Genomic DNA, 15,447 nt, shown 5'->3' on the forward strand with positions numbered 1-15,447 from the left:
TACTGCTGTAGACTTTATAAACACTGTACACTTAGGCTGCACTAAACATTAAAAATTTAAGTAATTGTGCTACAAAATTATGGCAGCTATGATGTCAGTAGGTGATAGGAATTTTTCAGCTCTATTATAATTTTATGGGATTACCATCATATATGTGGTTCATCATTGAGCGAAACATCATTGTGCGGCACATGGCTGTATTTCTATACAACTGAATTAAACTACAAATCAATAACAGAATGATAGCTGGAAAACCTCAAAAATACTTGGATATTATCAACACACTTTTAATTAACACATGAGTCAGAGAAGAAATCTCAAGAGAAATGTTAAAATATTTTGAACTAAATCAAAATGAAAATACAACTTACCAGAATTTTGGAGATGCAGTGAGTACTTAGAGAGAAATGTATAGCATTGAATGCATATATTAGAAAACAATAAATATTTAAAATCAATAATATGTGTTTACCTTAAGGAACTAGAAAAAGAAGGGCAAATTAAATTTCAAGTAAGCAGCAGAAAAAAATAACCAAAATTAGAACAGAAATCAATTAAATTGAAAATAGGAAATCAAAAGAGAAAATCAATAAAACCAACAACTAGTTTTGGAAAATATCAATAAAGTTGCCAGACTTCCAGCCATGTCAACAAAGAAAAGAAAGAGAATACACAAATTACTAATATCAGAAATGAAAGACAAGCTATGACTATTGATCGCATTGACATTAAAAGGATAATAAACGACTATCATAAACAACATTAAGTCTCCAAATTTGATAACCTAGCTGAAATGGACTGATTCCTTGAAAGACATACTATACCAAAGCTTACACAAGGAGAAATAGATAATCAAAATAGGCCTATGTCTGTTAAATAACTTGAATCAGGCCAGGCCAGGCGCAGTGGTTCATGCCTATAATACCAGCACTTTGGGAGGCTGAGACAGGAAGATCACTTGAGGTCAGGAGTTTGAGATCAGCCTGGTCAATATGGTGAAACCCCGTCTGTACTAAAAATACAAAAATTATCCATGCATGGTGATGGGTGCCTGTAATCCCAGCTACTTGGGAGGCTGAGGCAGGAGAATCACTTGAACCCGGGAGACGGAGGTTGCAGTGAGCCGAGATCATGCCACTGGACTCCAGCCTGGGCGACAAGAGTGAAACTCCGTCTCAAAAAGTAAATAAATAAATAAATAATTTATAACTTTCCAAAACGAAAAGCACCAGGCCCAGGTTGTTTCACTAGTGAATTCTACCAATATTTTTAAGAATAAATTATACCAAATTCTTTGTAACCCCTTCCAGGAAATAGAAGCCAAGAGACTACATCCTAACTCATTCTATGTGACCAGCATTACCCTAACACCAAAAACAGAGGAAAACTACAGACAACATATCTCATCAACATAGATGTGAACTCTTCAATGACATATTAGCAAATTGTACCCCAAAATGTAAGAAAAGACTGTTAGTCACATGTACCAAGAGGGATTTATTTTAGGTATGGAAAGCTGGTACAACATTTTAATTCCCATTAATATAATCCATCACATCAACAGGCTAAAGAAGAAAGATAATATGATCATATCAATCAGAAAAAGCATTTGACAAAGTCCAACCACAATTCATGATAAAAAAAAACCTCAGCAACTAGAAATGAAGGAGAGATTCCTCAACTTGAAAAAGAACATCTACAAAATGCTGTAGCTGTAACCTAACATCATACTTAATGGTGAGATGCTAGATAATTTTATGTTAAGATCAGGAATGAGCCAAGGGCGTCTACTCACACCTTCCTATTCAAGATTGTAAGAAAGGATAGTCTTTTCAGCAAGGGGTGCTGGAACAACTGGACATCTTCATGCAAAAAAATTAATATAGACATAGACCTTACATCTTCCACAAACTTTAACTCAAAATGGACCATGGACCTAAGTGTAAACACAAAACTATAAAACTCCTAGACAATAACATAGAAGAAAATCTAGGTGGCCTTGAGTTTGGTGGTGATTTTTTAGACACAATACCATGATCCACAAAAGAAAATATTGATGTTTGACTTCATTAAAATTAAAAACTTCTGCCATGTGAAAGACATCATTAAAAGAATGAAAAGACAAGCCACAGACTGGAAGAAAACATTTGCATCTGAAAATGGTCTGGTATCCAAAATATACAAAGAACTCCTAAAACTCAACAATAAGAAAACAATAAAATTTTTTTTTTTTTTTTTTTTTTTGAGACAGAGTCTCGCTCTTTCGCCCAGGCTGGAGTGCAGTGGGGCAATCTCGGCTCACTGCAAGCTCCGCCTCCTGGGTTTATGCCATTCTCCTGCCTCAGCCTCCCGAGTAGCTGGGACTACAGGTGCCCACCACCACACCCGGCTAATTTTTTGTATTTTTAGTAGAGACAGGGTTTCACCGTGTTAACCAGGATGGTCTTGATCTCCTGACCTCGTGATCCACCCACCTCGGCCTCCCAAAGTGCTGGGATTACAGGCATGAGCCACCGTGCCCGGCTACAATTTTTAAAATGGACAAAAAATCTGAACAGACACTTCACCAAATAAGGTATACACATAGCAAATAAACATGAAAAGATGTTCAACATCATATGTCGTTAGGGAATGCAAATTAAAACAACAATCAGATACCACTACACACATTAGGATGGCTAAAATCCAAAACAGCAAAACCAAATTCTGGTGAGAATGTGAAGTAACAGGAACTCCAACTCATTGCCAGTGGGAATGTAAAACAGTACAACAACTTTGGAAGACAGTTTTGCAGTTTCCTGCAAAACTAAACATACTTTAACCATATGACACAACAATCATGCCCCTTAGTATTTACTCTGATGAGTCAAAGACTTATGTCCACTCAAAGACCTTCATCTTATATTTAGATCTTTCTTCTTTTCTAATATAGGCATATAGTCCAGGCATGGTGGCTCATGCCTGTAATCCTAGCAGTTTGAGAGGCTGAGGCAGGTGGATTGCTTGAGCCCAGGAGGTCAAGACCAGCCTGGGCAACATGGTGAAACCCCATCTCTACAAAAAATACAAAAATTAGCCATGTGTGGTGGTGGGGACCTGTAGTCCTAGCTAGTTAGGAGGCTGAGGTGAGATGATCACCTGAGGCCAGTAGATCAAGGCTGTGGTGAGCCATGATTGTACCACTGCACTCCAGCCTGGGTGACAGAGTGAGACCCTGTCTCAAATAAATAACATTGAAGAGGTGGGCATGGTGGTTCACGCCTGTAATCCCAGCACTTTGGGAGGCCGAGGCAGGTGGATCATCTGAGGTCAGGAGTTCGAGACCAGCCTGACCAACATGGTGAAACCCCCATCTCTACTAAAAATACAAAATTAGCCAGGTGTGGTGGTGCATGCCTGTAATCCCAGCGACTTGGGAAGCTGAGGCAAGAGAATCACTTGAATCCAGGAGGTGGAGGTTGCAGTGAGCTGAGATCACACCATTGCACTCCAATCTGGGCAACAAGAGTGAAACTCTATCTCAAAAAAAAAATTAAAAAGATAAAAGATAAAAAATAAAAATAAGCATACAATGCTATAAATTTCTTTCAAACTTTGCTTTAGCTACATTCCACAAATTTTATGTATTTACTGCAAATTATTTTTAATTTTTCTTGAGACTATGTCTTTGACTCATGTGTTATTTAGAAGTGTGTCATTTTATTTATAACTACCTGGGGCTTTATAGATATCTATTACTTGTTTCTAGTTTAATTCCACTGTGGTCTGAGAATATATTTTTTATTATTTCTATTCTTTTAAGTGTTGTAAACTTCCTTTTATGACTCAGAATATATCTACTTTGGTGAATGTGGTACTAAATTTTGAGGATACTTGATCGAGGGGATTTGCACGCAAGTTAGATAAAGGAAAGTAACTGATTTGGGAGGACTACAGAGACACAGGATTTAACACCCTGAGAAGAATCTCAGGATATACTGTGAATGTGTTGATGGTATGTTAGAATTGATGGCTCATGCTAAGAGAAATAAAACTGCCACATTTCCATGGCAGATGGTGGAGAAAGAGTGGTGGACATACTTGAGTGAATATACTATATTAAGACTGGGGACTGGATATGGTGGCTCACACCTGTAATCCCAGCACTTTGGGAGGCCAAGGCAGGCAGATCACTTGAAGTCAGGAGTTCCAGACTAGCCTGGCCAACATGGCAAAATCCATCTCTACTAAAATACAAAAATTAGCCAAGCATGGTGGTGGGTGCCTGTAATCCCAGCTACTCGGGAGGCTGAGGCGGGAGAATCGCTTGAACCCGGGAGGCAGAGGTTGCAGTGAGCCAAGGTCGCACCACAGCACTCCAGCCCAGGTGACAGCACAAAACTCCATCTCCAAAAAAAAAAAAAAGACCCAAAAACCCACCAGGTCATTATATTCCATGGAAAGTTCCTGATGGTATGCTACTTACCAAGGCCATAAAGAATGCCCTAGAAGGAAGGCCAACAATAGTACTAAAATATGCAGTTGTGTCTCTTCTCAGTGTGCCAGAACCAATGGCAGGTAAGACCATTATAGAACTAGGCTCACTAATAGCAGTGAGGTTGATAAGACCTGAAACAATAAAGACCAGATGGTGCCATTCAAGTATCAGAAGGTAAGTGCACATCATTATCATAATAAGTGGCAATGTCAAAGGGACAGCCAGAGGAGGCTGAATCCTCTGAAGGTTATGGAGTTGGTTATTAGAACATAGCATCTTTAGGAGCAAAATGGATGGATAGCCAATAAGGTCATCATTCAATATGTACCATGAGTCAGCCTCAGGAGGCTAAGGGCAATTGCTCCAGTAAAAAGTCATGATCTCTTGTTCTGTTTCCAGATTTAAGTTAATTTTTCAACGTTGAAACCACTGACTAGAGAAGAGGCCATGACCCCAGGAGAAAGACCCTGCAACACATTTTAACTGCACACGGTAATTATTTCCTAGTCCTTTCCGAAAGGTACCAATCTCCCTTTACTTGGGTAGCTGTGCACTGGGAAAAGGGGACTACCCAGATATTTGTTAGACACAAGGTCTGAATTGACATCGATACCTGGGACCCAAAGCACCTATTGTAGAGGGGGCATACGAGAGCCATGTAATAAATGGAGTCCTGGCTAAGGTTTGGCTGATAGTGAGTTATTTGTCTGATAATGTGTCATTTGTCCAGTCCCTGAATATATTATTAGAAGAGAAATACTTATTACTTCATACACTCTCTCATAGTGTGCCCCTAGCCTACAGAGTAAGACCTATATATGGGAAAAGACCAAGCGGGAACCTTGAAACTGCTTCTACCCTCTAGCCAAAATAATAAATCAAAAACAATATCTTAAACTGGGTGGTGTTGGTGGAGGAAATTAGTGCCACTGTTAAATGTTTACAAGATACAGGAATGGTTGATTCCCATTATATGCATATGGATTATAAAAAATGAGTAGACCACCAGAAGCTGCACTAAGTAGTAGTCTCAATTTCAGTTGCAGTGCCAGATACAATATATTTTCTGTTGCAAATGAACATGGCACCAGGTGCATGATGTGCAGCCACTGGTTGTGCAGATGCATAATTTTCCATCCCTAACAGAAAAAAGAGGGATCAGAAACAGTTCCTATTCACAGGGAAAATATTACAGTATATACGTACAGTCTTACCACAGGGCTATTTAAACTTTCTTGTCCTTTGTTATAATTTGAACAATCTAGACCATCTGGATGCCATGGAGATTATCACATTAACCCTTTATACTGATGATATATTTATCAAATCAGATGAGCAAGAAGTTGCTAGTACATTGGAAACTTGTTTTCCATAGGGTGAGAGATTCAGGAACCTGTTATATCAGTAACATTTTCAGAGTTCCACTGGTTAGGGACATGCTGGGAAATCCTATCCAAAGTAAAAGACAAATTATTGCCTACTGAACCTTCCAAACATGAAGGAAGCATGATGTCTGCTAGGCCTCTTCAGGTTCTGAAGGCAGTCAGTTCCAACTGGGAATACTGCTTCAACCCAGTGGCAGGAAAGGCTTCCAACTGTGAGTGGAGCTTCCAAGCAGAAAAGTGCTCTGCAGCCATATGATCAGGCAGGTTCAAAGGTTCTGGATTTAGCGGTAGGAAAAGATGCTGTGAGGAATTTATGGCAACTTCCCTGCCCACAGTAAAGGAATCACAGCCCAGAAACAAGGGCTTTTAGAATAAGGCCAGTCCCTCTTTAATGGAGAGTCACATACTTTTTGAAAAGCAAAAATACTTTGTTGTATGAGATGATGATGTATGAGATGGAACACCTGACCATGAGGCAAAACCCACCATGTGGTCAACACTACCCATCATGAACTGGGGTTTTATAAGACCTACCAAGTCATAGCACCAGGCAGATGCAGCAACAATCCATTGTAAAATAGAATTGGTTTATTTAGGATTGAGCAAGAGCAGGACCAGAGAGCTCAAGGAAGTTGCATAAACATGCGGCTGAGATCCCCATGTCATTCATTGTTATATTAATGCCTCTCCCTCAGGTTGCACTTACAGATGTATGGGTCATCCCTTAAGACCAGCTGAAAAATGAGGAAAGCCCAAATTTGGTTAATGGATGGGTTGCTTCTGTGGCTACAAGATGAAAATAGATGGCAACTGCCATATGGCTACTCAGTAGTGGCACTGAAAGCCAGTCACAAGGGAAAAATCTTCCCAATGGGCAGAATTTCAAGCGGGGTACCTGATCATTGCTTTTGTGTGAAAAGAGAAGTAGGCTGAGCTTATCATATATGTACAGTCTTGGGGAGTGAGAAATAACTTGCACTGGCTATTAAGGGGCCTGGAAAGAGAAAGATTGGAAGACTCAGTAGAAAGTATAGAGGCATGTGGCATATGGGAGTGGGCATGAAGTGTGGGCATCCTCATGTTGCATGTTAATACTACCTTGATGCTGGCACAATGGGCATATGAGTGAAGTGATCATGGTAGGCAGTGATGGAAGTTATTTCTGGGCTCCATAGCATAGGTTCCTATTCGCCAAAGCTGAGCTAGTGTTTTTGTCACTGCCAGATGTCCAAATTGCCAGAAACTAGGCATGAAGTGGCTAGTTGATTATACTGGACACAGTAATAGACATGCCAGGTCTGAGTTTTGTTATTGTTGTTCACATTGTATTTTTAAGACTTACAGAGTTTCACTGGCGTGGCATCATATATAACTTCGTATCAGACCAGGGGATGTCCTTTACAGCATAGGAGGCATGGGGGTAGGCCCATGATCATACAATCCACAAGCCTTATTATGTATTGAATCAACCAGAAGCTTCCTGATAGAGAGTATTGGAAGGGCCTGTTAAGTAGCATCAGCATGGAGGTGATATTCTTGAGAATAGGGTATCATTTAAGATGCAGTATAGAGTTGGGGTTCAAGATGTTTTTATGGTGCTATGCCCCCAACAAAATAAGTCTGGCAACCCATGAGTGGAACAGGAGTGGACCTGCTTGCCATCACTTATTTGACCCTTTTGAATGTGTTTCCTACCTCAGTGACACCTGTTGAATTATAAGCTGCAACCACCACCCGGCTGTTTTGAGTTCCTTGTGCCAATAACCCAACAGGCAGAATCACTATGTGGGCTAATTGATCCTGATCCCTCTTCAGTAACTTGTTGCCCCAGCTTCTGGGAGTACTGACAGTAAACAGCTTTCAACTTCTGTCAGCTCCTTCAGGGATTGTGTCAGCTCAGGAGTCATGCTCCTTCCTAGAGTGACCCATACTCAAATGACTTATTGGCCATCTTCACCTAGCAACTCTGAAAAGCTCCCTGGGGGTCAACTGATGTCCAAAGGCACCCCTTAGAAAACATCTGCATACCAAATTCCATCTCAGTCTGCCTCCTGTGGGAACCCAAAAGTCATACCATGAGGGCCTCGTGGTATGACTTTTTATAGACTTTTGTCTATAAGAAGTTTTTATACTGCCTGAAAGTGCTAAAACAGGGTAAACAAAATATTTTATGGGACTGGTATGAGGGGTACCTAATGTGGTCTTGAGGGCCTCAAAAGTTTTGGGTAGGGGAACACCAAACCATTCACTTTATCCCTTCAAGTTAAATGTTAACAATACGTGAACAAACTGTTTTTGAAATGATCATAACATAATGAGAGAATTTTGAAAAAAATATTTGGAAATGTTTCCATTGGTTACATACGTTTATTACTGAAAATACATGTCACTGTAAGAACACTCATACTTGTAAACGGAATTTTCTGTCCTGTTTAAAAATCTTCCAAAAGACCTTCTAATTGAAAACTGATTAATCTCAGGCATCTGAAAGCTTACTAACTAGATTTCAATGAATATTTGGGATTCCTGGGGAACTGGACTGTAAAATTAGTATTACAATTTAGCAAATGGAGCTAAGAATGTAGGATCCAAGTATTTTGTGTGTTTTTGTTTGAGCTATGACAACCATAAAAACCAAGTATTGAAATAACTGAATTTTTGACCGGGCGCAGTGGCTCACGCCTGTAATCCTAGCACTTCGGGAGGCTGAGGCGGGTAGATCACTTGAAGCCAGGAGTTCGAGACCAGCCTGACCAACATGGCAAAGCACTGTTTATACTTTATTTTTAAATAATAAAAAAAAAATAGCCAGGTGCAGTGGCTCATGCTGAGCTGAGATTGCACCACTACACTCCATCCTGTGCGACAGAGCAGACTGTCTCAAAAAAAAAAAAAAAAACCCCAAAACAAAAATCCCTGACTCTTCAAAATATTCAATCATAGAACATTTTCTAATGAGAATTTCTAATGAGAAAGCAAAAAGACTTGGCTATCTAGTTACTTTGAATAGTTTCTTTAACTCTTGGTCAAATATTTTAATGGCATTTTTGGTGAGAGCACAAAGGTATCAGTATCATTGGTGAAAAAATGTTGCATGTATTTTATCCCTTAAAAATTAGCCAGGCTTGGTGATGCATGCCTGTAATCCCAGCTACTTGGGAGGCTGAGGCCTGAGAATCGCTTGAGCCTGGGAGGCAGAGTTTGCAGTGATATATATATTAGTAGAGTAACATACATGTGATACAACACACACATACATTGGAGCATGTGGTCAAAGTGATTTTTAAAACCAAAAACAAAGCTTTGTTAGAAATTTCTACAGATGGTGCCTTTCTTGGTTTTACTGAATTTCATAATTTGACTGGGTTCACCTATTCCCAATATCCTTTGAGATTCGAGGAAGTCAGCAGAACTGAAGACAACTAATCTTATACTATAGTACAAAAGCTAAATGCTACTGTACATTTAAGCATAACCAAGTAAAACAAAAATAATATAAAGGGACTTTGATAATTTTGACTTCTCATGAAGGAATTGGTCATATTCTTCAATAAGTATGGCTAAGTATATATGTGTGTTTTTTTTCCATCATGTTATCTCAGTGTTCAAAATCGGCATACCTTTTTCTTGCAGAGGATTACTTTTTGCTGGCACATTGTTTTTGCCTCTTTAATTGCCCAGAGCTGCCCCTAGATTTTTTTTTTTAATTTTTTTTTTTTGCTATGGGATTTTAAAAAGGCTACTTTCCTCAAATACTGCCTACAAAATTAATGCTAATTAAAAATATTGTTAGCAAGACCTAAGTTCTGACATTCCCTATAACTAATGCAGCTAAAAGGCTAAATGGCCATTTCGTTTGGTTTGTCTTTGTACTATGCCATTCTTCCTCCGCAGACTCTGACATCTTCCGTGGCAAATAATGTAATTATAGCACATGGCTCATGTATAGTATATTATTTGTCACACTATAACTTTAATACAGGCAAGTCCATAGTGGTTGTTATCTAGGGTAATTTGGGTCCAATTAGTATCTCTTGAGCAAACTACTCTGTGACTGGCATTGTTTTAGACCTTTTTTACTTGGCAAACTCATGGTTTTAAGATTGAGGTTTAGTTTACATTCATTATTATGCTTAAGAACCTTTCCATCTCTTATAGGAAAAGACCTATCATTCTTACATTTCACTTTATTAATGAAACAGCATTGGAATGATTTTTGATTGAAATGTAACATAAAACTGTCTTTGGTCTCACAATCAAAACTGCATTTATAGAAGCTGGTAATATTTAAATAACATGTATTAACCTGGAGTATTTTAATATATCCTTTAGATGGCAGAATAGAAGTACACATCCATCCTAGCAACTAAGTGCTTTAAAAAATCCTGGCCAGCGTGGTGAAACCTCGTCTCTATTAAAAATACAAAAAAAAATTAGCCAAGCGTGGTGGCGGGTGCCTGTAGTCCCAGGTACTTGGGAGGCTGAGGCAGGAGAATGGCGTGAACCCAGGAGGCAGGGCTTGCAGTGAGCCGAGATGGCGCCACTGCACTCCAGCCTGGGGGACAGAGCAAGACTCCGTCTCAAAAAAAAAAGAAAAACCCCCCCACAAAACCCCCAAATTCTGATAACACAGAATAATCCTACATTTCCAGAAATAAGTGTTCACATTCAATGGTTTTAGGTCAGAGTTTTACACATAAAATTATTTTCTACGCCTCCTTTAAACATATATATTTGCTTGCACATTCATTAGGTTTCTCTACATACAAATTACAAATTTTAGAATTAGAAGCATCTATATGATTCCACAAATTATTCTAGTATTAGACATAATACTAAACTATGCATGCAGAGAAGTCAGTGGCTTCAAAAACCATTTAAGAGATAATGATTTTTGTGAAATACACCTTTTGCTACAACTGTGTACTTGTATATCTTAGAAAAATAAACATTCATTTTTCAGTCGCAGTATCAAATTGTCTTCACTGGTGTTGCTCTGGGCACCCCTAGAAATGTGGAATCATCAACTTTGAATGCTATACTACCTGTTACCTTTAGATGAAAGTTAATTAGGGTGCCTGTTTCTTTTCTTTCCTAACATCTTTTAACTTTGGTACTCTTGAAATCACAGAATTCTACTTTATCCTGTGCTTGCTGGGGATTTGTTGTCTGGACAATTTTGGCAATGCAGGTCACTTTCTATCAAGCAAACCAAGTTTCCTGTCTACCTTGCTGATCTCTGAAGATTCCTATGTTTCAAGATACTTTGCTACATTAAAGATTAAGTGTCCTTTTGTGAACAAATCAGGGAACTAAACCATAAGTGCTATTAGAAGATTAAAAACAAAAAAGGAGGATCACTTATGATTAGGTGTTTCAGACCAGCCTAGACAACACACCAAAAACCCATCCCTCAAAAAAAAAAACAAAAAAAAACCAAAGAAAAAAGAAAAAGTAAAAGAACTGGGCTCAAGCCAAGTGATACTCCCATGTCAGCCACCTGATTAGCTGGGGCTACAGGCGTATGCCACCAAACCCTGCTATATATATATATATATATGTATTTTTTTTTTTTTTTTTGTAAAAACAAAGTTTAGCTATGCTGCCTAGGCTGACCTTGAACTCCTGATCACAAGTGATCCTCCTATCTCAGCTTCCCAAAGTACTGGGATTACAGGCATGAGCCAGTGCGCAGCTAAGCCCAGGAGTCTGAGGCCACAATGAGCTGATTGCACCATGGTAACCAGGCCTGGACAAGAGACCTAGTATCAAAAAACAAAAAAAAACAAAAAACCACACACACACACAACAAAAAACAAAAACAAAAAGGCAAAGCACCTTCTGGGTAAACACTACCTTGGCTGTGCCTTCCTAAAAATTAGGAAAAACTACCCCTACCTCTAGGTAGATGCACCTCATTGCCAGGACACACTACTTGCTGCAAATAACCTGCCTTCATCTCACTGGCTGGGTGCCCATCTGCATAGCTGCACAGCACAATCCAAACTGTATGTGGTGGCCCAAGTAAACTGAAATTATTCCAAGTAAACTGAAATTTAAGCACTTGAAGAAAGCTGAATACTCATTATGAAGACCGTGTGGTATTCTAAAATTCCAATATTGTGTCAAAATAGTTTAACAACTTTTACTGAAGGGTTCAGACTTTTTCTCCTTAATAACTTAATGTAAAATGATGCCCAGAGTACCACTGCAAGTTGAAGACACTTTTTTTTTTTTGAGACGGAGTCTCGCTCTGTCGCCAGGCTGGAGTGCAGTGGCGCAATCTCGGCTCACGGCAATTTCGGCCTCCGGGGTTCAAGCGATTCTCCTGCCTCAGCCTCCCAAGTAGCTGGGATTACAGAAGCGCACCACCATGCCCAGCGAATTTTTTGTAGTTTAGAAAAGACAGGGTTTCATCATGTTGGCCAGGATGGTCTCGATCTCCTGACCTCGTGATCTGCCCGCCTTGGCCTCTCTAAGTGCTGGGATTACAGGCATGAGCCACCGCGCCAGCCAGACACTGTTACTCTTAAAGTCAGAGGATCATACAGTGACTTTACCTACCTTTCAGTTATCTGGAAAATTTGGGGAGCACGGATAACTAAAGGCAAATAAACCTGCAAATAATTTTCCAAGTTCCATTTAGATTTTTCAAAGGTTGTCTACGAAACCTTATGTATATTTACACATACATACATGTATTTGTAATAGAAAATGGATTAATAATTTACAATGGAAACAGGGTTTGCATGTATGCACTGTAAAGACTCTTTTATTGAGCCTACTTCAGGTACTGGTGTGAAAAACAAAGGTATTAAAAAGCCAGTGTTCATTTTGTCCAAATATGGACATGGATGTTCATTATGTTGTCAACATAATGTATGCAGGAAAAGCATATGAATTAGTCCTGTACTGAGAATCATATATTTCAAAAAAATTAAGACCAGTAACCTAATTTTTAGTGACTATATATTCATGTACTATGCAATAGAACCAATTGAATGTCACTGGTGGTAGTCTTACTCCTACAAGAACATACTCAAAGGCAAATGCCTTATATCCACAGATTAAAATTGAAAATTTTTTTTTTTTTGAGACAGAGTCTCGCTGTTGCCCAGGCTGGAGTGCAGTGGCGCAATCTTGGCTCACTGCAAGCTCTGCCTCCCAGGTTCATGCCATTCTCCTGCCTCAGCCTCTCCAAGTAGCTGGGACTACAGGCGCTCGCCACCACGCCCGGCTAATTTTTTTTTGTATTTTTAGTAGGGACGGGGTTTCACCGTGGTCTCGATCTCCTGACCTCATGATCCGCCCGCCTCAGCCTCCCAAAGTGCTGGGATTACAAGCGTGAGCCACCGCACCCGGCCTTGAAATTTCTTATATTTGAATTTTCTCTTCTCCAAATGATTCTATCAGTAAGTGCCAGATCAAGACAATCCTTGTATATATCCCAAAACTGCATCTGTAATTCAATGCCATCCTTTTCTCTTTCATCTCCTACCAAATTAGGGGGTAGAGTCAACTTTTTTTTTTTCGAGATGGAGTCTCACTCTGTCACCCAGGCTGGAGTACAGTGGCGCAATCTTGGCTCACTGCAACCTCCACTTCCCAGGTTCAAGCAATTCTCAGCCTCTGGAGGGAGGAGCTGGGACTACAAGCGCATGCCGCCACGCCCAGCTAATTTTTTGTATTTTTAGTAGACAAGGTTTCACCATGTTGGCCAGGATGGTCTTGATCTTCTGACCTCGTGATCAGCGTGCCTCGGCCTCCCAAGGTGCTGGGATTACAGGCGTGAGCCACTGGAGAGTCAACTTTTGAATATTCTCAAAGTTATTTACAAAGGTAAATAATTAAAAATAGCAGATAAATTATATTCCACTTGGTAGCCTGGTTAAGTCTTTCCTTCATGGCTTCCAGTTACCCCTATACAGAATCTAATTACTCAGCACCAAAATACTAGCATGGTCCATCAGTGACCCTCAAGTGTCAATACTTCTGATGATTTCCAGAATTCAAACACAGAAATGTATTTTTCCTTTCTGTATGAAATTTAGGTTTTTCAAGGCAAGGTCATGTTATCCTGAGAATCTTTTAAAATTTACAGTACAACTAGAATATCCAAATGTATAATGCTAAGTTTGATATTCCCCAAATTTCATTTCACTGGTGGTTCTCAGTGACAAAGCAAATTATTATTCATTGTAATTCTCAGGAAACAATTATGAACATATATATAATGTAAAATAAGACCAGTCACAAGTTTATTCTGTAATTTTTCTATAATAGGCATTCAATTCTGTAGAAAATTGCAGACATTTACTTTTAATATTTATATTTGGGTCTGTAAACAAAGCTGGTAAAAAAAATCCTAAGAGTTTCCATACATATTTATAAAAATTTCAAGAATATGATCCTTATCACTTCTGAAAAATATGCATTTTTTAAATTCTAAAAGCCAGTAAATGTAGAAGTTGAAGGGGACGAGAAAAACGCTGTTAACAGATTATCTGAATTTTCCTCTTCCCAAATACCTAAAACATTGCATATACCACTCTTTTCCGTGTAGCTTGTGAAACCCAAAAACTCTGATTTCTCTTCACTAGTCTGAAACAAGTCTAGTAAAGACTGTACCGGTGAACTACAAATTCTGTTTTCTTCTTGTGTAATAAATTCAGTTCTTTTATCAAATTCAGCATTTGGTTCCAGATTTTCTTTTCTATTTCGTCCTAACAATATTTTCACTTTTCGATGTATTTTACCAGAAGGTAAACTATCCATATTCTTGATGTCACATTCATTGGGTTCCTCAGGAGGAGAATGGGATGGAGCCTTTGCCTGAACAGTTAGGTGCTCTTGTGAACTGTTTATTGTTATCAGACTAGAATCATGAGTAAATATTGAATGAAGGTCCTTTTCCTTCAGATCCTTTGCTGGAAAAAGCACAGTATCTGACTTTTGTTTTGGTTGAGATGCACTATTATCTGTACTGAAATCAGAAACATGTACAGATGCCTGTATGTTACATTTATAGTGATCTACCCTTAGTTCTTCTAAGTCATTTTCACTTAATGTGTGTTCGGAAATGTCAAGAATGCATTCCTGTTTGTTTTTATGTAGAGGTAGCTGTGTAAAATTCTGTCCTATGTCATTTTCAGCTGTACTTAACATGGAACATTTATTACTCATTTTCTCATTAAGCCCTCTCAATTCATTTGAAGGGTGGGGGATGGGCTCTGAAATTAACAGAAGCTTTTTTTCAGTTTCCTGGGTCTCTTTATACAGGAAATTCTGCTCCATCACTGTTATATCATCTTCCTGGCAATCTTTCTCAGAAATATGTTGCAATTCCACTTTTTCCTTTTGTTCAGTCTTTTTTAGGACACTTGCAGAAACAGGAGAAAGGGATCCAACACTGTATTTTATTCTTTGTAGGAAAAATAAAAGAAAAATATTAAAATAATTGCTATCAAAACAAATTCCTTAGTTAGAAATTAAATTAGCAAAAACATTATATAATCTTTAAGAAACCTATTTAACTTAGGAAATTTTACAAAAATACAAACATCTTAACATTTTGCCAAATTTACT

At 38.8% G+C, this 15,447-nt stretch overlaps 2 protein-coding genes across 2 annotated transcripts in view; one reads left to right on the forward strand and one right to left on the reverse strand.

Annotated features, from left to right (window-relative positions):
• SLC25A40 (solute carrier family 25 member 40) overlaps window positions 1-15,447 on the forward strand; it is a 129,992-nt gene that overhangs the window by 15,495 nt on the left and 99,050 nt on the right. The window contains exon 3 of the mRNA XM_058425105.1: window positions 4,877-4,969. The gene's annotated coding sequence lies outside the window, so the exon portion shown is untranslated. The remainder of the gene's footprint in view (window positions 1-4,876; window positions 4,970-15,447) is intronic.
• Window positions 12,607-15,447, reverse strand: part of DBF4 (DBF4 zinc finger) — a 33,358-nt gene continuing 30,517 nt past the window's right edge. The window contains exon 12 of the mRNA XM_032761163.2: window positions 12,607-15,283. Within this exon, the coding sequence (XP_032617054.1) occupies window positions 14,308-15,283 (976 nt within the window). The 3' untranslated portion in view covers window positions 12,607-14,307. The remainder of the gene's footprint in view (window positions 15,284-15,447) is intronic.

This window comes from Hylobates moloch, unplaced genomic scaffold (assembly GCF_009828535.3).
Source record: "Hylobates moloch isolate HMO894 unplaced genomic scaffold, HMol_V3 SCAFFOLD_1, whole genome shotgun sequence".
In the NCBI taxonomy this organism is placed as follows: Eukaryota; Metazoa; Chordata; class Mammalia; order Primates; family Hylobatidae; genus Hylobates; species Hylobates moloch.